Here is a 26,037-nt window from a genome sequence, read left to right as displayed (position 1 = left end):
ACCTGTACATTCCAGTTTGGAAGGTCGTCCTGTTCCTGGTTCTCATCCTCATGGGCAGGAAACCCCTTGGGTCCAGGACACTCAACTGCACGATGCCCCACCCCTGCTGAGGCCAGGACCACGTGTGCACACAGGCATCATCCACCCCAGGGTTCTGCCCGGCCCCTCTCCGCCTCTCCTCCCTATGTCATTCAGTGCTCCCTCTGCCCTAGGACTGGCGATGATGCTCCATGGCGTTCAAGGGCATCCTCTGAATGTGCCGTCCTTGGTTTAAATGGGACTCTGCTGTGTGTTGCTGTTAGCATGTGAGGTTGGAGCCAGCTTTGTCCTGGGTTCACACAACAAACATTCCCCTGGAGCCTGCTCTGCTCGGTGCCCGAGGATGCTGACTGTGGGGCTTGGAGATGCGTCCTCTACTACAGAGGTCAGCTGCCCTCCTCGCTCTGTAGGTCTGCCCTTGAGCAGTCGCCCAGCAGCCAGGCGCCAGGGAGCTCACATTCTCATGTTACACCTTCAGGCAGGGGTGACAGAAGCGGCTTGATTGAGCAGCTGCTCTGGGCCAAGCGTGTTCCTTGCCTCCTTCAGCATCCTGGGGGTAACTGTTACTATCATCCCCAGTGCACAGATGAGGAAACTGAGGCTCCTACAGCTTGGGTGACTTCTGAGGTCACCTCAGGCAGGGGCTGGGACGGGGAAGGCCTGACTCAGGGCCCATGCTTGTTCCTTGGCGTGTTCCTACCTCAGACATGGGACATCCCAGAACCATGAGGCTCCTGGTTTGCTGCATTGCTGCACCTCGGCCATTTCTCAAGGAGCCTCTGTGTTGTCTTGGCACTGGGGACCCTACGGTGAACCTAACAAATCTCTTGTCCTCACCGGGGCTTCCTTCTAACAAGGAAGGCAGAGACCGTAACCAGAGGTAAGTAAGACGGCTTCAGGGGCCCTGAGTGAAGGCTGCCACACGGGGGACGGTGCCGAGGCTCTGAGGAGGGGTCTGTCTCCTGCTGGAGACACTGAGCAGCTCCAGCACCAGATGTTTATCGTCTTGATCTCTGTGGGTCAGAGCCCAGGAGCAGCGGGGCTGGGCGGCCCTGACTCGAGGTTCTCGTGGGGTCGGTCAGGATGTCGGCTCGGGCCGCCTCGTCCCAGGGCTGGGACATCTACCTGTAAGCTCACGTGGTGGCTGGTGGCAGGAGGCGTCAGGTCCTCACCAGATGGGCCTCTCCACAGGGCCGCTCACAGGCAGGGCAGCTGGCTTCCCCAGGGAGAGATGGAGATTGAGGCACACACACACAGACGCGCGTGCACACAGACGCGATGCACGCACGCACTGCCCCTGCCTGCTTTCCTCCTGCACGGCAGGGAAGAAATGGAAAACAAAACGAGGAACAGGCTCCCTCTCCCGCTGTTCGTGGGCTGCCGTCCCTCCGTCCTTGGCTTGCTTTCCCTCAGGCTTCCTGAGAATGGCCTTGGAGAGTCGTCCAGCTGACAAAGGGCTGACTGCACCACGTCCCTGTCCCCTAGGGCAAGGAGACAGCACAAGTTTCTGCCGGCCATTCCCGTCATCTGTCACCTGCCCGTGCAGGGGGCTGTGTGGCAGGCACCGATGCCCACTCAGAATCGCTGGACAGGAGTCCAGTGCCCTTCCAGAACAAGAGCTTTCCATTCAGGCAGCTGGAACACGCATCCTGGGAAGTCCCTGCTTTGGGGCTTATGTGCTGCTGGCGAGAGCACGGGGAGATGGGCGCTGCCAGGGGAGGCTGGCAGTCCACCTGTGACAACGGGCCTGGGTGTTCGAGGAGCAAAGTGGGGACTCTCTCCCCCTTTTAAAAAATGATAACCCATCACTTTTGTGAACAACAGCTCATTTTTTCCATTTAAAAGTTGTGACATGCACTCAGAAGACACAATAAAATATATACTCATTCATGTGTGTGTGTGTGTGCGCGTGTACAGTTTAAAGATCCATGTAGCTGTCTGCATTCTCCACCCACCTCAGTGAATAGGATATTTGCAGCCACCCAGGAGCGCTCGTGGCTCTCCTGATGCCAGCCCCTCTCCTGGGGTGACCGGTGCCCTGACTTTGGTGACAGTTGTGTCCTTGTTTGGCCTCATACTCTCCCTCCCCGGGGGACACCCTCAGAAGAGGCGTGGTGTTTTGCCCATTTTTCTTCGTTCATGTACATTGTAGTGTGCGCCCTCTTTGGGGACTGGTTGCCTGGGCGGCTCACTTGGCCGCTGGGGGCAGCCAGGGCACATGTGTTCCTGTGGCTGTTTGGTGTCCCTTGTGTGGACAGGCCACTTTCATCCACTGTCCCTTTGAGACACACGCACCCATTCCAGCTCGGAGCTCCGGGAGCACACCACCCCAGGCCGTGTCCCACACTTCACTGGTATTTACCCCTGGGAGCAGAACTTGGGGGTCAAAGGTGCTCTGACCTTGCTGGGCAGGCCGCTCTCTTTTCTGAAACAGAGCACTTGTGTGTGCCAGGTCCCGTGCTGAGCCCAGGGAGGGGCGGAGCCTCCAGGAGAGTCTGCAGACCGGCCTGTGCGGGGGGGCGGGGGGTGGCTGCTGCTCAGAGAGGGATGGACTGGGGGAGGCCTGGCCCAGTGTGTGGAGGGCGGTCAGCCATGCCCCCCGCGTTAGAGAGGCAGTTACTGAGAGTGACCGATGGCCGAGGGGAGTGACAATGGCAGATGTTAACTGCGTGGATGTTCCAGGCAGGAGCAGGGTGGGCAGGGGCTTTGAGGCTGGGGGCCTCTGTCAGCTCAGCGGCCACAACAGAGGGCCACAGCGGGGCCGCGTGAACAACACAGGTTCACTTTCCCACAGCTCTGGACCCTGCAAGTCCCAGTCGGCATCTGGCAGGGTGGGTTCCTGGGGGCCCCTCCTCCTGGCTGGCGCTTCTCCCCCGTCCTCGTCCTCGTGTGGCAGAGAGAGAGCTGTCGTGTCCCTTCCTCTGGTCAGGGCACTGGTCCTACTGAGTTCGGGCCCCAGCCTCATGGCCTCATTTAGCCTTTACACCTCCTCACAGGCCCTGTCTCCAGACACAGCCACACTGGGGCTTAGGGCTCCTACCTAGGAATTGGAGGGGGACCACAGACGGGCAGTCAGGAACGGGGCGAGGAGAATTTGAGGAACGAGTGTGCATAGAGCAAGGGCTTGAGAGGGTGGTTTGGTTATCTGTCCTTGTGGAATAAACCCGCCCTAAACTTAGTGGTTTAAAAGGAGAATCATCGTTTACCCAAGACTTCACAGTTGGGCAGGGCCCAGGGGGGACAGCCCCTCTCCACCCTCTGTGACACGAGCTGAGGCCTTGCTCACAATGCTGACAAGTTGGTGCTGGCGGACAGCTGGGAGCTCGGTGGGGCTGATGGCCAGAGACCGATGGCCAGGGGCCTTGGTCCTCCTCCATGTGGCCGCATGGGCTTCCTCACAGTGTGGTGGCTGGTTTCTAAGAGTGAGAAAGTGAAAGTTGCCGGTACTTTCCAGGGTTGGATCTGAACCTGGCAGGAGTGCCATTCCTGCCATCGAAGAAGTCACAGCGTCCAGGTACAGCTACTGGCCATTCATATCACAGACCTCGTCTTTTTTTTTTTTTTTTGAATAAAAATGATGTATAAGGCATATAACGTGTTTCGGCATACAGATCCATAGTGAAGTGGTTGCTGCGATAAAGCTAATTAACACGTCCGTCTCCTCACATCTCTCTTCTTTTCATGCTGCAAGCACCTGAAGTCTATGCTTAGCAAATTTCCAGCATATGAGAAGATGTGGTTAACTCTAGTCGTTGTGCTGCACATTTAATCTCCAGACTTATGTACCCTCCCTAACGGCCGTGTGTGCCCTTTGACCTCGCTCCCCCATTTCCCCCACCCAGCCCTACTGATCACACAGACCTCGTCTTCTCTCGGCCACGTGCTGCAGGAAATGTGCCCCCTTTTATGTTGGGCATCACCTCCTGGGCTATAGATCTTCATGTCCTTGAAGCACACATTGGCCAGCTCTTTCCCCAAATCGTTAAGACACGGGGCAGGAGCACACCAAAGCTGTGAAAGTCAGGGCCCGCTGTCCCAAATGCCACCATCTGTGGCTCGTTCCTCTGTGGCCAGTGCACAGGACTCTCCATGGCTGGAGTTGCAGTCGAGTGTGTTTTTTCTGGAGTGGGGTCCATGGCTTTGATCAGATGCTCTGATGTCACCCAGAGAAGGGGTGCCGTGATCGTGACCACGGATCTGATCAGACACCCCTCAGAGAAGACATAGAGCATCGTATGACCGCTCCCCACCCGCCACTCAGCAGGAGCCCAGTAGTGCATGCATCCAAATTCACTCACTCTTGTGTTTTTTCAACTTTTTCTTGTGGAAAATTTCAGATATTCACAAAAGTAGGCAAAACAGTATAATGACCACCCCCTCCCCATGTGCCCAACTTCAACAATTATCAGCTCATAGCTAATCTTATCTATCCCCCTTCCTCCTTTCCCCTTTCATTTTTTCTTCAACTTTTTTAAAGACTAGAGCACACCCTGAAGACTGCTTATGTCCTAAGTGTGCACAGAGTGAGTTTTCACTCTGTGAGCTCACCTGGTAAAGATTCTGGTACCCAATTCTGACATGTGTTTGGGGGGGAAGTGTTCCTACATCACCAAGCAATTCACTGACACTTGAAAATTCCCTGACAATTCCACTCAATTCTGACCCTCTCTGCTGGAGCCAGCATCAGATGCCACAGGCGGAGGGCTCAGTCCCACCAGGCTGCCTCCACTTCAGATGCCAGTCGCAAGCCCAGGTTTCACCTGTGCTTCTGACAAAAAGAAATAAATCAGAGGTGGGCATGAGCCCCTCTTTGGGTTTGATTACTTTGCTAGAGTGGCTCACAGGACTCGGGAAACCAGTTTACTCACTAGATTACTGGTTTATTACATAAGATCTTAAGATACAAATCAACAGCCAGATGCAGATACACATGGCGAGGTCCCTGACAAGGAGCTTCTGTCCTCGTGGAGTTTGGGGCTGGGCAGGTAGCCCGTGGAACTGTTCTAGTTCACCAACCTGGAGGGTCTCCAAACCTCTTCGGGGTTTTGGGTTTTTATGGAGTCTTCATTGTGTAGGCCTGATTGATTGACTCATTGGCCATTGGTGATTGATGCAACCTCCAGCTCCCTCCCCTCCCAGAAATCAGGGGGTGGGACTGAAAATTCCAACTCTCTAATCAGGGTCAGTTTCCCTGGCAACCAACCCTCATCCTTAGGTGCCTTCCAAAAGTCACCTCATTAACATAAAGCCAGCTGTGGTGGAAAGGGGCTTGTCATCAATAACGAGACACCCATTTCACCTTTATGGCTCTGAAGCAATTTCAGGATTGGAGGACCAGAGACCCAATATTCTAACAAAAGATGCTCCCATTGCTCTTATCTCTCAGGAAATGCAAAGGGCTTTGGGAATTGTAAGCCAGGAACCACAGAGGAAGACCGAATATATGTAAGAAATATATTTTCGTCATCTGAATGACCAAATATTTATTTCTCATAAATCACAGTATTGCACCTGGGTAGCCAGTAGTCGGATCAGGAGCCCAATATTATCAGCACTCACAAGCCCCCCATGGCCCCCTTCCGTCACTGCCCTCAAGTAACCTCTGTCTTGACTTCTAACAGGAGGGACAGAGGCTGGTTTGCTCGCTGGCTGTTGCGGGGGTGACAGGAGCATGGTGTAGCGGGCAGTGGGTAGAGTTGGCAAATCTGGGTTCAGAATGGGCCTCGGAGCCGGCTAGTCATGTGACCGTGGCAGTTACGCAGCCTCCAGGAGCCTTGGTCCCTCTTTACACAGCGAGGACCATGCTGGACCTGCCAGGTTGCCCTGAAAATCATTACTAACACGCGTCAGGGCCCAGCTCAGGATTTGGCACGTGAGGAGTGTCACTCATCGTCATCGTCATCAGTGTTATTTCCAATTTCACACCTGTGGTGAGACAGGAGGCGGCTGTGGCCCTGGCAGGCCTTGTGTAGCTGTGGCGAGAGCTGTGGACAGCTGCAGCCTTCAAGATAGCTGACAACTGCTTTGTCGCATCCTGGAGCAACCACCCTGCGCCGGACTGTCAATTAGCCTGAAAGACGACCTGAGGAACACTGTCACTGACACAGCAGACGTAGGGAGAGGGCCCAGGACGGCCTCCTGCCATCAGCAGAGGTGGTTCGGTGGGAGAAGCTGTCCCCTGGGCTTTCTGTGCTGATGGGGCCGTGCAGCTAGTTTGTACAATCACTGAAAAGGCAGCTTACCAAGAGAAATTCGGCCAACTTTGGGTTAAGTGTGTTTTTATTTCTCTGGCAATAAAAAGCAACTTGGGACGTCCAGGGGTTAGATTCCCGAATGTGCTTGCTCGAAGCCCTTTGCTCCTTCAGGCCCAGGAAGTCCCACTGTGGCTTTAGCCGTTGGCGACATGCAGTTTAATCCCAGAGTCCCTTTCCTCTGGTTCAGAGAGGGAAGGCGTCGCTGGCGGTGGGTGCCGTGTATTTCGCAGTCTCCGCGAAAGTTCAAGTGTGTGTGATACGATCTAATTTTGTCCAGTTTCTTGACATTCAGCCTTGTCTCCTTTGTGAAGCAGTGTAATTGATTTCTGGGTACTTGAAAATAGAGCTGGTAGTGGGGAAACATGCTGCAAATACCAAATAGGGGATGCGTGAGGCCGGCCGCACCGCCCCCACTCATCCATCCATCCATTCATTCATTCATTCATTCATTCAGTTGCTGCCTCCCAGAGCCTGGGGCACAGAGTTCCAGAGCCACAGGCCCTCCCTCTGGGGTTGCTCTCGACTCCTGGGATGTTCAGATCCTGGGAAAACAGTTTCAGTCGCGGTGCCAGGCAGTGGAGGGGCTTGGAGAGGAGCCTCAAAGCATCCAGGAGGAGGCTGCTTTCCGGGGAGAGTCCCAGGTCAAAGGAACGGGATGTGAGACCCTGGGGGCTGGGCCTGGGGCAGTGCGCTGAGGCTGGGGAGGGGTCCCAGGGTAGCTGGGGCCTCACGGGTCTGCACATCTCGTGTCCTCGTGGGGGTGTCCTGTCCCAGAGGGCACCCGCACTCTAAGTGTGTGTTCTCTCTCGTTGCAGGTCTGAAGGAGCGGGCTCCCGGAGTGTCAGGTGTGTGTGTCGTCAGCCTCTGTCCGTGCGGCTGCGTCCTGGGGGCGGGCGGCTCATCGGAACCATGCGCTTTGATTCTCCCTGACGGGGTCTCGCAGCTCAGAGCCCTGCCCCCACTGCTCCTGGTCCTGGCCTGTGCCCAGGGGCCGTGGCTGTGCTCTGTCTTCTGGCTCAGTGTCCTGGAACGAGAGTGAAACCTTTCCTGGTTCTAGCATGACCTTCACGGAGGTCACCCAGGCTTGGTGGTTGTTCCTTCCAGTCAAGGGCTGGTGGTGGTGTGCCGTTTGTCCAGGCTGTGATCCATCTAGGACCAGAAGCTTCTCAGCTCAGAGAGCCCCTGGGTCTCTGGGACGTGTGACGGAGGGACAGGGACCGGCTCTCCACCAGGTTCCTCCCTTGAATGGGCACTGGGAGATGTGTGTAGGATGAAGGAACCCAAGTGGTGGCGAGATTTCGGCCCTGAAGAGAGCTGGAGGGCCGTCCCACAACCCCCCTCTCAGGGTTCTGTGTGGCGTGTTGTCAGGAAAGTGTTTTCAAGGCAGATGACATCGAAACTGAGCCCGGAAGGAGGAGAATGATTTTCCGAGCAGGGGAAGGGTGGGGAAGACATTTCAGTGGGTGGAACAGCATGTGCAGGGACCTGTGTGGTGAGAATAAGGACTGGCTTCGGAATACCAGAGGGGTCTGGCGTGCAATGTGGAACATGTGCTCCCAGCTCCAGCCAAATGGTTCTCAGCAGGACGCGTGGAGACGAGGAGCTGGGCAAGAAAGAACCCTGCCGTAAGTCCAAGCAGAGGAGGCTGAGTTCAATTGTCCCCGGTCTGAAGAACCCCTGTACTGTGTGGACTCCTGGGGAGGGACGGGTCCAGAGACCTTTAGGAGTCGTGGTAGGAAACATTGCTAGGACTTTCAGATGCTGTTGTCAGGCCTCGGCTGTGTCTCTGCCCCGTGCCAGGCTCTGTGTTTCAGCCCCAGAGAGCTGTGGATGTGGGTGTCGGCCCTCAGTCACACATCACATCCTCTGTGCACGAGCATGGGCACGGGGCACACATATAAAGGCCTTCCCTTTGCTCAGGATCTGACGCCTGGCGGGCTGCTCCCACCCTCGTGCTTCCAGTCACTACCTACTGGACAACTGCAGAATCTGTTATCTCGGTAAGAGTGTCTACGAGGTCTCTTTCCTTAAGGGAGCCCCACGTCCATCAGTGTCTCCCACAGCACCTCTGCCCTCTCAGGGCCCCCGGGGTTATTCCGCACCTCAACGCTGACGGTGGCCCGCCCTGCTTCTCTCGGTGCCAGCCCGCTCTGCTTCTCTCGGTGCCATAGTGCTGTCGCTGCGGCTCTCATAGGGGCCCCTCAGCTGGACACCCGCCTATGCAGCCCCGTTTCCACTCCTGCTCCTCTGCTGCACCCGCCCAGTTGTGCCACTCATCCTCTACACGCGTCCCGTGATTCCCTGCTGTCTTCTGGCTTCTCTGTGTGACTGCGCTGTTTCCTCCACCCCTCTGTCACCAAAACCGGAGTGGGTTCCCTCCTGGCAAGTTAAATCAGACCCTCCACCAGAGCCACTCATCTCAGAAAGTAAAGTGTACTTGCAGCCAATAGGAGACCATGAGGAGTCATTTCCAGAGTCTCAGCGTACCCGAACACCGGGGAGCAGGGCCTTTTATTTGGGATGGGGAATGAATGTTCAAAAGGGAGAGGTGGGAATCCTCTTGCTGGCTCAGTTGGAAACCTGCTTCCACATACACTGCAGGTTACAGGAATGAGGCCTAAGCTCCTCTTGGAGAGATCTTAGCACTAAAATAAGGCAAAGGTCACAGGCGGAGCTCTCATGGTGAGGCCTGGTCCGGTTCAGGGAGGTTGGTGTTTGCATCACCTTAATGTAAAAAAGGAAAAGAACAATTTGGAAAAAGAGTTAAAATATCCAAATCCACTCGTGAGTTCCTTGGGGTCACTAGTTGGTGACATACTGCTCAGCAGGCCCCACACCTTTCTCAGGGTCCCCCGAGCTGCTGCCTCCCTGAGCGTTGCAGGGGCCACGACTGGAGTGCTCTTCCCTGGTTTGTGCTCAGTGGCTTTCTGTGCTTGCTTTTGATATGCAAGTTCATTCTGCTTTGTGTCCCAGTGACTTGAGCACTTGTCTTGTTCCCCCAGGCAGAGTAAGTGACCTGGGCTGAGGCCTCTGGGTCGTCTCTGGGTGGGGCTGACACCCACCAGGCACAGAGCAGGCACCAGTGGGCCTTAGTGTTAGAGAGCAAGGGCTCGCCACCCGGTGCACATAGGATCCGACACCGTGGCACACCAGGCTTTGAGGGCAGAAGGCTTTATTGCACAGTCCATCAGCAAGGAGACAGGAGGCCTCACAAACGTCTCGCCATCCAAGGTACGGGGGGAGGTGTAAGGGAGCAGGGCTGGTATGTGGAAGGGCTGGCAGGATGAGTTTCGATTAGCAGATCAAAATTTCCTCTTCTCCACATGCTCCTGGGTGGCTCACGGCCCCTGAAAAATGGCTTTAAGTTCCTGCTGTTAAGATGGGGTCAGTGAGAGAGGATATGGGAGAAGTACAGGAAACCGGGTGAAGATGTCATGCGGACTTCAGTCATTGCCTTCTCCATTGATAAGAGTGTCTAGAGGTTTAGTCGTCCTCCCCTTCCTGGCACAGAGAGAGAGGCACCCTTACAAATGGAGATTTCTCTTACAAGTGTAAATTTGCCTTTTTCTTTTGTTTAATAATCATCAGCCCAAAATAGCCCTTATGCCAAAGAGGCATATTTTGGGGTGACAAATTCTGTGCCTGGTCCTGTGATGACATCAGTGGAAGGAATTCTACTTGATAAGCAAGGAACCCCAGGCACGATGTCTTGCACAGAACAGGCGCAAATGAATGTCTGTCTAACTGGATTCAGGACTCCTCAATATTTTCAGGCCATAAACTGGCAGGAAAAAGAAAAGTGGACCATTCACCCTGCTCAGTGGAGAGCGTCCCTTGTCCCTCCTTCCACAACAAACCCTTGTAAACAGAGTGGGCAGCAGGGGCGGCGTTTGATGACTCAGAAAGGCCATGTCTGGACTCCATTAGCTTGGCTCACTAAGGTACTGATGGGCGCCGAGAGCTGGTGGTCTTTGCTAAACCCGAAGGGGATGAGCCCTGAGAGCCCCTCCTGGACCCCACCTCTACCCGAGGGTCCCTGCTTGCTCAGGTCACTTTCCTTAGACTCAAGTGATCCCAGCTGCCACCTTCCTGGTTGGTGCCTCGGCTGCCCGGAGCAGCAGGGATCGCTTTGTACAAACAGGAGGAGCCTGCTTGTGACTTCGTGTGCACGGTTCCCCCAAGGTGAAACGTGTGCAAGATCAGATGTGTTCATTTTCCACAAATGAAACTGCTACTGAGCCCGAAGTGGGTTTGCTCACCATCGCACAACAAGCCCATCTCTGACGCCGGGTGTGGTGGAAGAAAGCAGGAATTTTATTACAAAGTCCTGAGCAGGGAGAACTGGCAGCTAACGCTGTGATCTTGAACTCCCCAAAAAGCAACGAGCCAGGGTTCTTACTGGGGCCTTTACCGAGGGGAGGGGGAGCATCCCTGTGGCCTTGGGGGCTGACGTTCTAAGGTCCTCTGTGCAGGCGTGACATTCATGTTCCCTCGTGGTTCGCGTGTGCAAACTGGGGGGGTTCTGCGTGTTGCCTGTGGTGGATTTTAGTCGTGACGTCCAAGGTTACCATTAGTCCTTTCAGCTTCTCCCCGCTCCTGTGTGACGTCTAGTCCAGCCTGGGCAGGCGGCGGCGGGGGGCAGGGGGGGGCGCTGTCAGCAAGCTGCTCTCTTATCAGCGTCCTCCTGCTGGTCTGCAAAACAGGCGCAGAGACTTGGTTACTTTGTTTCCCACCTCAGCCTCCTGGGCACAGGATGTCACCCTAATCCAGGGAAGTTTTAACTCCTTCATTCTCAGTTTCAAAATGACTCCTTTGTGACCATTTTGCAAACACAGGACTTTGCTCGTGTCCCCAGGAGCAGGTGTCTGCTCTTCACTGCGTTCTGAGGGAGGCTCTGGAGGCCCCCAACTTTCAATCTTCTAAAGATTTGTGTTGGGGCCGTGGGCAGAGAAGAGGTGTGCGGAGTTTGGAGTCTGGAAAGGATGGATAGCTGCGTGGAGGGCCAGGAGACTGCTGACACTGTATGTAAGATGCCAGGGCTTTCTGCGGGGTAAAACCATTATCTTCCGTTCCTCCTGGCTCTCATCAACCCCTTGAGATGAACTCTGCCATGTGCACTAATATAAATAACATTGATGCAGACAATCCATAATCAGTCTATAAACCAAAATTGGGGTGAGTCGAGGGGCTGGCCCCGTGGCCGAGTGGTTAAGTTCGCGTGCTCTGCTGCAGGCGGCCCAGTGTTTCGTCGGTTCGAATCCTGGGCGCGGACATGGCACTGCTCGTCAGACCACGCTGAGGCAGCGTCCCACATGCCACAACTAGAGGAACCCACAACGAAGAATACACAACTATGTACCGGGGGGCTTTGGGGAGAAAAAGGAAAAAATAAAATCTTAAAAAAAAAAAAAAAAAATTGGGGTGAGTCGATTAGGAGCCAGGTCTGAGGACTGTAGCCCAGAGCCTTCCTTCCCCGAGGAGGGAAGGGCAGCAAAGTGGGGGTGTACAGAGTGGTCATATACAGTCTTGAAACAAAGAGCATACGTCACATATGACGGGAATGTCCCTTTTACTACTGTCACTTTGCTTTGCTCACACGGAGCTCAGTGGTCACAAGGTGAGCACAGCAGGTCAGTAACTAATCCTCGGTTTCCAGGAAGAGATGCTTATCCTGAAAGAAACACCAACATAGGGGGAAGCTACATCCCTGTCTTTAAGGGCCTCATTCTTGTCTTTGGGACATGGGAAATGTTTAAAGCAGGTGGACAATGCGTGCTCAACAGGCCACGTCAGGCGCTTTTGGAAAAACAAGGTCGGGCCGAATTAGTTTTACCCCAAACGGCTTCCTCGTATACTCCAGTGTATCCTGTCGCTTTCCATTTATTTATCAATAAGTCCCACTGCATGAGTGTTCACTGTGGGTCGGGCCTCACCTCATCTGCACAACCAGCCCTACCCCCTCAAGAGAGCTGTCATTGTCACTGCCCCATGTTTTCAGTTCTGGGAGCTCAAGGCTGAGAAATACGGAGCAGCCCCCCCAGGACGATGCGGCTTCAGGGGCAGAGCCGGGACGTCCACGCCAAAGCCTTTCCAAGTCAGAATCGCCTGTGCTGCTTGTTGAAAATACAGATTTCCAGGCCCACCCTCATCGTGTCTGACCTGGGCAGGTCCTGGGTGGGACCTGGGGATCTGAATCGTTAACAATTCTAACAGGCAGCCTCAGCATGTGGCCTCTCCGTGTCCGGGGTCAGGCTATGCCCACTTCCCAAGTGCGAGGTGATGATCCTCAGAAAAACAGCGAATGAAGCGGTCCCTTGTGGGTCGCCTCCCCTGTGCGGGATTCTGAAACGTTGACCGGTGTTTTCAGAGGCAGCAACAAGTGGCCCAGGGCTGGCAGCAGCCGGTGAAATCTGAGGACTGCTTGTCTGAGGAGCAGGGGAGCTGCTTCTGGAGAAGGTGGGCTCAGCTACAGCCGTCGTCCTAATGGGGACCAAGATGTGGGAGTGAAAGCCATTAGCCGAGATTAGTTCGTTTTCCTGGGAACATCTCCCCTCACTCCGCACTGAGGCAAGACAGCCTTTGTAATTAACCAGGCCTTTTTTCCCCAAACCCAAAATGAGAACGTGCAGTTTATTTTGTGCGCAAAGAAGTATGAAAATTGCTGAAGGTGGCAGATGAGACTGGGGACGTTTGCTGTGCCAGGTAAACAGAGCTGAACTCTCAGCCTCCAGGACAGAATGAGAGCTGGCCCCAAGTCAGAGATGGCTTGGGGGCCTTCTCCTGCAGCCGTGTCCGGAGGGGCTGGACTAAGGGCTGAGCAGGTGGCCCTGGGAGGCGAGCAAACATTTTTCAGCACCACGGAGTGGAAGGAATGGAGGCACCGGGTTCCGATAATTCTGAATTCAAATCCTTTCTCCTTGTCTTACCCTCTGTGTCACCATGGACCAGACACTGAACTCTCCGAGCCTCAGATCTCACACTCAATCAACAGTCTCTATTGAGCCCCTACTGTGTGCATGTTTTCGAGCTACCCACTAAGGTTGTGAATACCAATGAAATACGGTGACTATCTGCCCCACAATGAAATGGGAGCAGAGATCTCAGCCTCACCGCCAAGGGACCTGTGAAATGAGGCTGAAGATGAGGCAGTGGGTGACATGCGGCAGCGTTCAGGTCACATCCGCTGCCCTCTTTCCTTTCTCCTCTCTCCGCCACAGTCTCTGGAGACCCCTCCTTGGAATCCTGAGGGAGGGTTGGAGAAGCCCATTTTGCTTGAGAAGCAAGAGCTAGCCCCAGCTTGGGCAGGGTCCCATTTTACTCTCTTCCATCCTCCCTTCTCTGCCCTGGGATTCTGATTCAGGTTCACCGGACTTCTGTCTTTTACGTTTCCGTCTCCTTGGCTGTCTGTGCTGCATCCTGAGCCGTCTTCTCTGGGTGGTCTTTCAGGTCACTAATATTCCCTTCAGCTGCGTCCAGTCTGCTCTGTGGACAACCATGGTGGGCTGAGGCCCTTGGAAGGCGTCCATATGTGTTCAGCCTGATTCTGGGGGCACTGCTGGTCCTCTCTTCACACGGAAAGTAGAGTTATCTTGTCGGATCCGGATTCAAGTCACTGGGCAAAGAACCCATCTGGCTAGATATTTTAGAAAAACCCTCCGGTGACTGTCTAGAAGATGGGCCAGAGATATTTGGGGGGTATCAAGGCAATGCTGGCCCCATAGAATGAGTTAAGAAGTGTTCTTTTCCCTGAATTTTTGGGAATACTTTGAGAAGGATTGATGTTGGTTCTCCTTCAAGTGTTTGGTAGAATTCGCCAGTGAAGCCCGCAGGTCCAGAGGTGTTTTTGTGGAGAGGTTTATGATCCCTGATTCGATCTCCTGACTAGTTAAAAGTCTGTTCCGATTTTCTGCTTTGTGAGTCCTGGGAGGATGTGTATTTCTACAAATTTGTCCATTTCATCTAGGTTATCCCATTTGTTAGAGTACTGTTGTTCATAGCACTCTCTAATAATTCTTGTTATTTCTGTAAAGTCAGTAGTAATGTCCCCACTTTCATTTCTGGGTCTAATAATTTGAATTTTCTCTTTTTTTCTTAGTCAGTCTAGCTAATGGTTTGTCAATTTTGTCCATCTTTTCAAAGAACCGACTTTTGGTTTTGTTGCTTTTCTCTGTTGTTTTTCTGTTCTCTGTTGTACTTGTCTCTGCCCTACGCTTTCTTCTTTCCTTCCTTCTGCTAGCTTTGGGTTTGGTTTGTTCTTCTTTTTCTAGTTCCTTAAGTTGCATCAAGTTAGGTTGTTTGTTTGAGATCTTTCTTGTTTTTTAATGTAAGTGTTTATAGCTGTAAATTTCCCCCTTAGCACTGCTTTGTTGTTTCCCATAAGTTTTGATATGTTGTGTTTCATTTTCCTTCATCTCTAAACTATTCTATAACTTCCCTTGTGATTTCTTCTTGGACACATTGGTTTTTTAAGAGCGGATTGTTTACTTTCCACAAATTTGTGAATTTTCCACTTTTCCTTCTGTTCCTACTTTCTAACTCCATCCCATGGTGGTTGGAAAAGATACTTTGTATGATCTCTACCTCTTAAAATCTATTGAGATTTAAACTGGGGCCTAAGATACGGTGTACCCTGTAGAGTGTCCCACGTCCACTTGAGCGGAATGCGTCCTCTTCGTTGGGCAGTGTCCCGTGTCTGTCTGTTGATCTAGTTGGTTTACTGCATGGTTCAAGCCCTCTGTTTCCTCACTGACGTTCTGCCTAGTGTCGTCCCCGTTATTGAGAGTGGGGCAGTGACGGCTCCAACTTCTTCGTCTCTTAGAACCTTTTTCGACTGAAAGTCCATTTGCTCTCCTGTTAGGATAGGAACCCCAGGTCTCTTTTGGTTACTATTAGTGTGGACTATCTTTTTCCAGTCTCTCATGTTCACCTTTTTCCACTGTAGGCTCTAAAGAGAGTCTTGTAGACAGAAAATAGTGGGATAATGTTTTTCTGTCCATTCTGCCAGTCTGTGCTCTGATTGGAGTGTTTAATGCCTTTACGTTTAAAGGAATTCCTGACAAGGAGGGACTTACCTCTGTCATTTTGTGGTTTGTTTTCTATATGCCTTACAGCTTTTTTTGTCATTCCTGCATGACTGTCTCCTTTCACATTTAGTTGATTTTTGGTAGGGAAACATTTTAGTTACCTTTTCATTTTCTTTTGTGTCTATTCTATACCTTTTTTCTCTCTGGTTACCATGGCATCACACTTAACATCCTAAAGTTATAACACTCTAATGTCAATTTATACCACCTTCGCTTCAGTAACGTACAGAAATGTAGCTCCTACACAGCTCGGACTCCACCTCATTTCAGTTATTAACGTTTCAAAATTACATCTCTAGGCATTGTATGTCCAAAACCATATATTAATAATTGGTTTTTTTAATCCTTTAGTCTCTTAATGGAGAAAACAAAAAGTGGAGCTACGAACCAAAGTCACAATAGTGTCAGCTTTTATAATCGTCCACCTACTTACTTTGACCAGAGATGTAATTTCCTCGTAAGGCGCTGAGCTGCTGTCCAGCGTCCTCTCGTTTCAGCCTGCAGGGCTCCCTTCATTGGAGGCGGGTCTGGTGTAGCGCACTCTCCCAGCCGTGGATTCTATGGGGGCGTCTTAATTCCTCCCTCATGTTTGAAGGACAGTGTTGCCAGATGTAGGATTCTTGGTGGGATTATTTTTTCCTTCAGCACTTTGAGCACATCAACCCACGCCCTCTGGCCTCCAAGGTTCCTGGTGAGAAGTCAGCTCATGATCTTACTGGGGCAAATATGCTAAAAGCTCTCTTCCGCTCAGCTTTGTGAACGTTAATGACGTCCCTTCTCATGCCTTACGGGACAGAACGTTTTCCTATAGTGTTATAATATCAGTTAAGTCGTAGGACCATTTTGAGACTAATCAGAGTTTAAGGAAAAGGAATTGAATATTTTAAGTGTAGATATTTTGAGGTCTTTAGAAGCCAAAACTTTAATAAGTTTTGATTTTTAAATTAGAAATGAAAAGGCCACTGAAGCAGCCTACAGATTTTAATTTCTAACAAAGTAAATATCACTCTCTAATATCCCGTAAAAATAAAAAGCTCTTTGGGGTCCCTTTTTTTAAGAGTAAAGGGGTCTTGAGACCACAAAGTAAGAAAACCACTGGAGTCTACCCCAGCCATGCCTGGTGCACGTCCTGCTCTGACCTCATAAAGAGCCACTGTGATGGAATTTACAAAAACTCATATTAGGCTCGGCCTTTGGGGCACGTGCAGCCCGGGAAGCTTATCTGGTGACCTGTGGAGTTGGTGTGCAGTTAGTTGGTTTTCGCTGTTTTTGTTGCCCCCGATTTTGTTTATTTATTTTTTTATTTACTGCTTTTTTGTTTTTTCATTTGTGTTTTGTTTTTTATTTTTGTTTGTTCTCCCTTCTCATTTTTTAATTCTTTTTGGTTTTGTCTCATTTTTCTTTTATTTTTCTCACTTTTTAATTTTTTCCTTTTCTCAATTTGTCTTTGTTGTTTTCTCATTTTTTTGTTTTTCCTTTGTTTTTTTGTTCTTTTTCGCGTTTTCTTTAAATTTTTTTAGTATTGTTAGTACAGTTAGTAGAGTTAGTATTGTGGGTGTAGTTAGTATCTTTGGGATAGTTAGTGGTACTACTTAGTATAGTTAGGAAGCATAGGTGGCCTCATTAGTATTGTTAGTATTAGCATAGTATCGTTTTGTTTGTTCCTGTAGTTACTAAGCGTAGTTAGCCTCGTTAGTTAGAGTTATAAGTTAGTGTAGATAGGAGGTCACCATGATTCCGGGCCTTGGGGACACCTCTGCTGGCAGGCAGACCTGCCTTCAGGATTACAGGGTCCTGAGGACCCTTGGCGAGGGCTCCTTCGGCAAGGTGAAGCTGGCCCTGCACATCCCCACCGGGACGGAGGTGGCCATAAAGATCATCCCTAAGAAGGAGCAGAGTGCCTCCACTGCCAAGAACCTTCTGTGTGAGGTCCACAGCTTGAAGACACTGCGTCACCCCCACATCGTGGGCCTGCTGGAGGTCATCAACACGGAGGACACTCTGTTCCTGGTGACGGAATTCGTCAGCGGAGGCGACATGCACGAGCACGTGATGAAGCACGGCCCCCTGACAGAGGAGGAGGCACGCGACCGGTTCCGGCAGCTCGTCTCAGCTCTGCAGTACTGCCACCGCCGGGGCGTTGTACACCGGGACCTGAAGCTGGAGAACGTGCTCCTGGACCCGGCGGGGAGCGCGAAGCTGGCCGACTTCGGCCTCTGCAGCCTGGAGTCCGGCCGGCCGCTGAGCACGTACTGCGGCACCATCTACTACGCGGCCCCCGAGGTCATGCGGCTGGAGCCCTACGACGGCCCCCTAGCCGACGTCTGGAGCCTGGGCGTGCTGCTGCACGTCACGCTCACCGGGTCCCTGCCTTTCCAGGGGGAGGACTTCAGCGCCATCCGGCGGATTGTGCTCAGCGGGGCCTACTCGCCGCCCCTGCTGCTCTCGCCCGAGTGCGCGCAGCTGCTGAGAGGCATGCTGACCCTCGACCCCGGGAAGAGGAAGACCTTACAAGAGGTGATGGGGGACCCGTGGGTCAACTGGGGCCGGCCGAAGCTGAGGCCACATCGGCCGCTGCCTTGTGACACGAGGGACTCCTGGGTGACAGAGACAATGATAACAATGGGATTTCAGTGGAGTGACATCCAGGAGTCCCTCAGAAAAAGGAGGTATAACCATGCAATGGCCGTCTTCCTGATCCTGAAGGCCCACAAGCCCCAGGGGGATGGCCACGCCAGCACCGGGAGGTCCCTCCCCTGCGCCGAGGCCAGCAGCTGCAGCTCTTTGCCACCCTGGGCGGCGCAGCTGAGGGCCTCGGCGCGCCCCAGAAGACGCGGTGGCAGTGTGCCTGTTCTGCCCACCTGGCTCCGCGAGGCAGGCTGTCAGCGGCCTGAGAAGCAGGAGCCAGGGCTGAAGGCCGCAGAGCCTGCCGGAGCCCTACCCCGCCTGCAGTCGGGCACCGCCACCCCCAGCACAACCCCGCTGCAGGTCCCCAGCCTGGTCCCCTCCACCCCCAGCGCCAGCACCAGCGGTGGGGCCCGGGAGGGCAGCTGCCGAGGAGACTCCCAGCAGGCTGGGCAGCCCAGTGGGGGGGCCCCAGCCTCTCCCTCTGGCCGCAGCCAGGGCCGGGGGGGCGCCGCTCGGAGGCTCCTCAGGGTGCTGCGAGGCCTGTGCTGTTGCCTGCCGAGCAAGATCTGGCACGGCAAGCTGAACAGGGTGCGGCCCAGGTGAGGTCCCTGCAGGTTCCAACCACTGATGGAGGGACGTCGAGCCGCACCCCTGCATTCTACACAGAGAGTGAGATGCTGCGCTGCGGAGCCGGCCCCGCGGGGTGGGCATTCGGTGCGAGGTGGACGCCTTCTGCTGTGAGTGGGAGCAGTGCAAGGACACGCGTGTGTGCACGGACGTGCGGGCCTGAGGCCTTGGTCCAGCGGCCGGCGGAGCTGTGCCGACTGCGGCCGTGCTCTCTGTAGGGATGCAACTCAGAAGGGGACCTGGCACATCCGTGGCCTTCTGAAGCATTGCGTCCAAACACTCGGTGACCCTAGAGGACGGCCTGGAGGCACCTGGGGGACACGAGGAGAGGCTACCCTCACTGCAGGCCTGCCCCTCGGCCCCACCGGGGTGAAACCTCAGAGCCTGGACTGCTTTTCCCGGAGCACAACTTCCCTCCCCGTCCTCTCTGGCTCTTCTTCCACGTTGGTGGGAAGACGGACGGGTCTCGATGAGTCCTTGGTTTTCCATGTCTTGTAATAAACTTGATGCTGCAGAAAGATGTGTCAGAGATGCACTGTTTTGCGCCCTCCTTACGGAGAACTGTGGCTGTGCGTGCTCCAGCTTGAGAAACGTGTAGTGATGTAGCACGTGGAGGTAATCAAAACAACTAAATGAGGAAACGACTTAGAATTACTGTCGTGACGAACGCTACGGGGAAAAGGCTGGGAGCCACAGTGCAGGGCAGACAGGCAGCCACCGCGCGCTAACACTACCTAAGGTTTTCAGAAGGACCAAGGGAAACTTCCGATCCTGTGGCCTTTATGACTACAACCAAGAGGTCCAGATAGGGTAACCAAGCCCCGTGGGCCAGCCTGTTGGGGGGTCAGAGGAGTGGCAGGGTGTGGGCCCCCAAAACGGCCTCAGTCACGTCCACGTGCAGCTGAGGTTTCTGACTGTAGCGCAGGCGTTGGGCCTGTCCACTGTGATGACTGCTCCTTTTTAGGACAGTGGCATGGAACAGTCACTCTAAGAGCCCTGATCGAGGGGTGGGCCGTTTGGCCAGCTCCAGGTTCCAGGGGAGCTCACAGGGAGCCAGGCATCCTGGGGGTCCGAGGGGGGGTGTGGTCAGGCGTGGAGGCCTCAGGAAGTAGCCAGCCTCGCCGAGTGTCCCAGCAGCCGAGGGTGGGAATGAGGGCGCCCTGGAGGGCGGAGGACAGGTCCCGCCGGGCAGGGATAAGAATGGGGACAAGCCCTGCCGCTCGGGTCTCCTCCTCGTCCGGCAAAGGGGAGAGGAAGAGATGAACCGGTGCAGCGGCCCCCAGCGCCCTCTGTGCCCTGTGGCCTCAAGGACGTCGTCCGTCTTAGCTCATTTCATCCTCCTGGACCCTCGGGAAGTAGCTGCTGATTCCAGCCCCCGGAGAGGAGAACTGAGCGCAAGGACTCCGACTCGGCCCAGGGCAGAGCCGGGCCTCAGCCACCGGCACCCTGTCCTGGCTGGCAGCAGCCTGGGGCACTGCAGACAGCGCGTGACTGGCTGCCCCACGGGTGCCCAGGGAATGTCTGTCCTTCTGATGGCGTCTGGCAGACAGGGCCGGCTGCCAGCTCCGATATCCATCCTCTCTGAGGGACACTGATGTGTGGGATCCCGATGGCTCCTGGGAGAGTGGAGAGGGCATGGGCCTGTGCATCAGGTCTGTGTCACAACCCAGCTCTGCCGCTAGTGGCTGTGTGACCTGAAGCTTTTCCGGACCGCTCTGTGCCTGGCTTTCCAGACCTGACTCGGATGGTTGTGTGTTTGGCACACAGGAGACCCTCCTTCAAAGCGCAAAAGCCAGCCCTCCCAGAAGGACCTTCTCCTCCTACGAGCTCAACAGCACAGCACGTGTGCCCATGTCACCTAGAGCGGCTCCTTGACGAGGGGCAAGTGTAATCCAGCAGGCCCTCCGGTCCCCCGCCCAAGACCTTTCCTTTGTCAGTGGCAGTGAGGAGGGGCAGGTCCCAGCATCCCAGGAGGCCTGCTCTGAGCTTCTGTGACTTGGCTGAATTCCCCACTCAGTTTCCAGGTCGTTCCAGCAAGAACAGAGGCCCCTCCACTGGTGTTTTAGCTGCAAGACCCCCAGGGGCTGGATTTACAAATTGCCTGTCACTTTGGGGCTAGGAGATGTGGATTCCAGAACATGTGACCCTCTGCCCTTAACTTCAGGGGAGTAAACCCCCTCCCCCGCCCCAGCCAGCCTCCTGGACCAGGGGTCAGCCCTCATGGGCAGCTAGTTTTATCAGAACGCAGCCCCACCCACTACTGGAAACGCGAGCGTGTAAGAGTGGGAGTCCGAGGGCCTGGACCCTCTCCAGAAAGCAGGTGGAGAGCCCCAGCCGCCCACTGTCCATGCTTTTGCACTACAACAGCGGAGTCGAGCAGTTGCGACACAGACCACAGGTCCCTCGAAGCCTAGAATATTTCCCCTCTGGCCCTTGATGGAAACGGCAGGCCAGCCCAGCTGAGCAGACGGTCCTCTCGGTGGCTCTGACAGCATGCCTGGGGCAGCGCCCAGCCCAGACCCCTCCTGAGCCCTCCCTGCGCCTCATTTAGTCCCCATCCCGGGAGAGAGCGACTCCAAGATGCCCACCTTACAGAGGGGAAGGCCGTGTTGCCTTAGTAACTGGGCCTGCGGTGGAGCCGGCTTCACACCCCAGGGTCCTGACTCCAGAGCCCTCAGCTCACCCCCGCGCTCTGGGGGGCGGTCCCGGCCCACGGCACCCTCTGCTCTCACGCTGACAGCCGTGCTTCCCAGAGGCGGCTGGTGTAGTCGACTTATTCTGAACCTGCTGGGTCCCTGGTCATGGCTCCCTGCAGCCTGCTGCCTGAGACCTCTGCCCTGAGGTTTAAGGGCGAGTCCTCCCGCCCCTGCCCCGTCCTGTGGGCAGACCCCGCCCAGCCGCCGCCTCCCTCCCTGGCTCCTGAGTCTGCAGAGCCAGTGAGGAGCCCCCCCGGCCCCAAGCAGGGACATGGGGATGGCAGGGCCTGTTGCACTGAAGCTGACACCTGAAGGGACAGTGTGTGTCTCCAGAATGGGCCTCGACCTGAGGCTGAGAACTTGGTCCTGGAGAGGAGAAAAAGCTGAGAGGCCGAGGACTACAGGGAGCAGGGCAGGGGCTTGGCTGTTGGGTAGGAAATGTGTAATTTAATTAAAAAGGTCAGCCCCCTAGGAGACCAGAGTGTGCGCTTTAAGGCCAGAACGGGCCAGCCTCAGCCCAGGTGCCCCTCCACTGCAGGATGTGATTGTGTGCACAGGGGGGGCCTTAATCGGGGTGCTGGCCTCTCAGGCACGGGCCAGACTGTGAGGCTCGCCCGCAGTACCCCTGCCCGTGTCACCCGTGGACGGTGGTCCCTGCGGCTGCAGGGCGGTCCTCATGCTCAGCTTGGGAGGCCCTGTGTCATAATGAAGGACACGTCTGTGGGGTCCTGTGGGTGGGCATTGCAGAGGGAGGAGCCCTCCACGCCCCCCGCCCCACCCCCTGGGGGAGTGCTGGGGTGAGAAGGAGTTCTCAGTTAGCAAATGTCCAGGCTCTGAGGTCATAAAGCAGCATGGTGGGGTGGGAAAGACAGGCTCTGGGTTCAAATCCCGCCCCACCGTTCAGCGGCAAGCCCCTGACCCGCTTCCAGCCTCCATCTTTTGCTCTGTGAGCCGGGACACAGTCACCTCGCCCTCAGAGGCAGGGGCGTCCTGTGTCAACTACAACACCTGTGCTGTGTTTTGGGGGGATCTGGCGGGGTGTGCCAAGGCCCAGGGCAGATGGGAGAGGTGAGGTGTGGGCGTCACAGCTGTGCCAGCCTAGCTGTCCAAAGGACCCGGCTGTGTATGCGTTCTAATGTCCAGAACCAGGTTGCTGCCATTATCCAGTTCATGAATTAGGGTGGTATTTACTCCGTCTTGTCAGTTATCGTCATTTGCACAGAGGCCTCGGGGTCATTAGCAACATTGTTGCCGGTCACAGAAGGCTCTGCTCAGCTCCTGAAGCATAGGGCCCTCTGCACACCTGCGGGTTCCTTCTGCGCCTGCACTCACTCACTTGCTCAGCGTCTCTCAGTAGCTCCCTATTGCCCAGGGTCTACCTCGCTCCAGGCATCAAACGTAATGGGAGGCACTGCCCACCTTGCCCCACCTGCACTGTGCTCACACACCGGGCTCGTCTCCCGCGCTCTGCACCCCTGTGCCTCTGTGCCTGCTGCTACCCTGCTCTCCTGTCCCCTTGTCCTTGCAACCTCAGCTCCCTAGTCCACTTCTCCTTTACGGTAGGATCGAGTTGGTTGCTCACACAGCAGCTTCTGCCCACCCCACCCTTCCTTCTTCCTGTGGTGCTCAATTTGGAGAAATCATGGTTGGTCCAAGCCAGTCATGGCAACCACCTGCCCCCAACCCCTAGTGATTGGTCGGGGCAAGGACTTGTCTGGCCAATGAGATGTTAGAAGAAGTCTATGGGGGCTTCTGTGAGAGATTTTCCTTCCTGTAAAGAAAGAGATGGGAAGGGAGGAAGGTGCCCCCTTGCTCCCTGCTTGAGCACTGAGTATGCAGATGTGATGGCTGGAGTGGAGGCAGCCACGCTGCAATCATGAGGGAGTGACATTAACATTCTCTTAATGGTGGAATAGAGAGGTGGGTGGCATCTGAGTCACTGATGACATTGCTGGGCCACCAGACCACCTCTGGACTTCCCGTCTCTCACATCTAGATGCCTTGTAGTTTAAGCCACTCTTAGTCGAGTTTTCTGTTACTTCAGCCAAACACGTACCTAATTGTACAGCCTGCAAGTCTCAGTTTAAAAGTTTCTGTCCTTAGCTAGTCCCCAGCAGACATGGGCTCCGCCCTGTCCCCGCCCTTCACCTGTGAACACAGCCCCTGAGCTGTGCTTCTCCGTCAGCCTGGCTGGCTCGTCGGTATTTGGATTGTGAACAGCTCTGGGGTCGGCCTCTGGCCTTGCTTCTCTGCGCACCCTGAACCTGCACACCACAGGCCCTCAGACACCTCGGAGACGCCCCGCGCCCCACTGCCTGAGGGCCCCAGCCGTCAAGAAGCCTCTGGGGTCACTTTGGCCTGAGCACTGCATCCGGCCCTTGGGGCCTCGACAGCCTGTTCAGCTGGTGTGGGAGGTCCCTGGTGAGCAGCGCTTCCCGGCAGGCTGCCCTCACCTCTCGGGGCCTCAGGTGCTGAGCTGTGGATGGGCTGTCAGCCTGGTCTCTCCTGCGGCAGCCCTGGGCGGCCGTGAGCTGCATTTCAGGGAGACACGGAAAGGGCAGTTATGGCCACGTCCCGTTCCAAAATGAGTGAGGCTCTCTGCATGTTCTGGAAAAGACCTGTGCTATGCAAGTGGGGAATAGGGTCCCCCAAGGCCCAAAGGAAGGAGGTTGCCCAGGTACAGTGGGCGGCGATGGCTCCGGGCCTTCCCTGTAGCAGCGCCAGACACTGGCCTGTGAGTGGTTGCATGAGCGCAGCTCTTCCAAGCAAAGCAAGAGAAAGGGCTACCGGGCAGGGGCAGCCGGGGGTGCTGGGGCCCGGTTCCCTCCCTTCTGTGCGGATGGCCTCTGGGCGCCTCCTGAAAGCCACATACAGCCACTATGGCTCAGGTTCTCCCACCACACGCACGTGACGCTGGGCACCCCAGCCCCTGTCACATGGACAAGCCATGTGGTGCAGCTTCCCAGAGTGCAAGGGCAGAATCTGGGTTTGCCGTCTGGCTCCCCATGTCCTCGCTACAGCCCAGTTACCTGCCTTCTCTGAGCCTCAATCTTGTCCTCTAAAATGAGGATGAATTTGGGTAATGTGAGTAGCCAGGCCTGCAGCAGGCCCCCAATAGATATTGCTTGAGGCCACTTCCATCTCCAGGTTAGACCGGAGTCTGCATGTTATCTGGAAGTGATCCCCTAAAGCTAGCCTAGATTCTGAGTTCTGTTGCTGTTCCAAAGTGCTCCATTTAGCCAGCTGGAAGGAACAGGCAGAATTTTTTTGATAGACAGTGACAGAAAACCCAAAGTGTCTTAAACAAAGCAGGAGAGAATAATTTATGTAAGTAAGAAGTCTGAAGGCAGATAGCTTCAGGCAAGGCTGTACCTGGGTGCTGGATATCATCAGCAGGAATCGTCTCTCCCAGCCTCTTGGCTCGGCTTCCTCCCCTCTGTGCTGGTGTCCTTCTCAGGTGGGCTTTCCGTCTACGAAAGCAAATGGCCACCACCAGTCAGTCACAGGCTGGGATCATCGCCCCTCAGAGCCCAACAGAAATGGAACTTCTCTTCTCCCAAGATTCCAACCCTAACTGCTCCCCGTTTCCTAGGCGGGAGATGGTGTGGGGCCTGGGAGAGCCGGGCCAAGGGTCCAGCACTTTGTCCCTGGTTTCCTGGGGTGTATCCGCTTCCCACACTCCATTGTTCTCTCCTTACAAAGAATTCATGGCCGCTCTTCTCCCTGCGCCCCCCCTGCTTTCCAAGCCCCACTTAACGGGCACCAAAGAGGAACGGGACTTCCTGTTGGAAGACAGGCTTTGGGGGCCACTCTCAGCTTCATGGTCTGCTTTTTGTGTCCCATGATATTCACTCAGTTAACGAGTGTCCACTGCGCACCTACTGTGCGCTACTCTGAGTTTTCAGGCCTGTTAATTGTTCCCGTTCCGGGACGGGGCCTCGCCAGGAACCTTCCAAAGGAAATGAGTTTTGTCTGGAGGCTAGCTTCGAGTCCCTCTCTGCCCCTCGCTGTGTGGCCCGAGGGAATTCCTTCCCCTCTCTGGGCTTCTGCTTTCTCATCTGCAAAGCAAGGCGCTGGGGAAAATGGGGTCCTGGACCCCCTCAGCTCTGAGACCCTGTGGTTTTGTCTTAGAGTGCGTCCCTAGCTGTGAGGCAGCCTGTGTGCGTCACGGAAAGCGACCTCGATGCTCCAGAGGTGGCTGGGCTGAGACGAGGCCACAGTGACACAGCTGTTCATGCGAGTCCTTCCCCTTCGGGTCGTCGGGGGCACCCAGGGTAGAGGAGGATCCGGGGCTCTCTGAGCCTGTGCGGACCCTGGGCGCTGAGCTCCTGCAAGCTTGCCCAGTGCTGCCGCGACAGAAAATCTCTCCTGGGGTGTTGGTGACTCCCAAGCCCGCCCACCACGGATGGTCAAGCTGTGGACTCTGAAAGGGAGACGCGGGGAGGCCACGTGGAGGGAGGAGAGGATGAGGCAGAGGTTCCACAGAACCATCCGTGTCGCCTCCCTTTCCTTGCCCTGCTCCTCCCCGCCCACCCCTTCCTTCTCTGTCACAGCTGAAATTGGTCTGCTCCCTGGAGGAATGGAGACCCTGAGGCCTTGGGGGGGGGGGGAGGGGTCCCTCTGAGCATGCCCAGTGGGGAGGACTTCCCTTTTCTTCTGGTTGAGTCTAGTTTCTCCTTGTTCTTTGAGCAGCTAGGGACATGAATTAAC

The 26,037-nt window shown here is 55.0% G+C and overlaps 1 protein-coding gene, 2 long non-coding RNA genes and 1 pseudogene across 6 annotated transcripts in view; 3 read left to right on the top strand and 1 right to left on the bottom strand.

Moving 5' to 3' along the window:
- The window catches only part of IQSEC1 (IQ motif and Sec7 domain ArfGEF 1), a 353,310-nt gene that overhangs the window by 110,747 nt on the left and 216,526 nt on the right, over positions 1 to 26,037 (top strand). The window contains exon 2 of one of the 4 annotated variants that reach the window (XM_070237169.1): positions 7,109 to 7,138. The exons of the other annotated variants lie outside the window; for them this stretch is intronic. Within the exon in view, the coding sequence (XP_070093270.1) occupies positions 7,109 to 7,138 (30 nt within the window). The remainder of the gene's footprint in view (positions 1 to 7,108; positions 7,139 to 26,037) is intronic. 4 annotated transcript variants of the gene reach the window in all.
- On the top strand, positions 42 to 1,928 carry LOC111768286 (uncharacterized). The gene is made up of 3 exons (XR_002800479.2): positions 42 to 424; positions 745 to 919; positions 1,525 to 1,928. It is a non-coding gene; the product is annotated as an uncharacterized lncRNA (long non-coding RNA).
- LOC138918012 (uncharacterized) lies at positions 10,587 to 24,975 on the bottom strand. The gene is made up of 2 exons (XR_011426789.1): positions 24,700 to 24,975; positions 10,587 to 10,985 (listed from the first exon to the last, which is right to left on the bottom strand). It is a non-coding gene; the product is annotated as an uncharacterized lncRNA (long non-coding RNA).
- On the top strand, positions 16,583 to 19,149 carry LOC138918008 (serine/threonine-protein kinase MARK2 pseudogene; annotated as a pseudogene).

Source organism: Equus caballus, chromosome 16 (assembly GCF_041296265.1).
Source record: "Equus caballus isolate H_3958 breed thoroughbred chromosome 16, TB-T2T, whole genome shotgun sequence".
Lineage (NCBI taxonomy): Eukaryota > Metazoa > Chordata > Mammalia > Perissodactyla > Equidae > Equus > Equus caballus.
The sequence above is the reverse complement of the archived record's forward strand: the minus strand, read 5'-3'. Positions and strand labels throughout refer to the sequence as shown.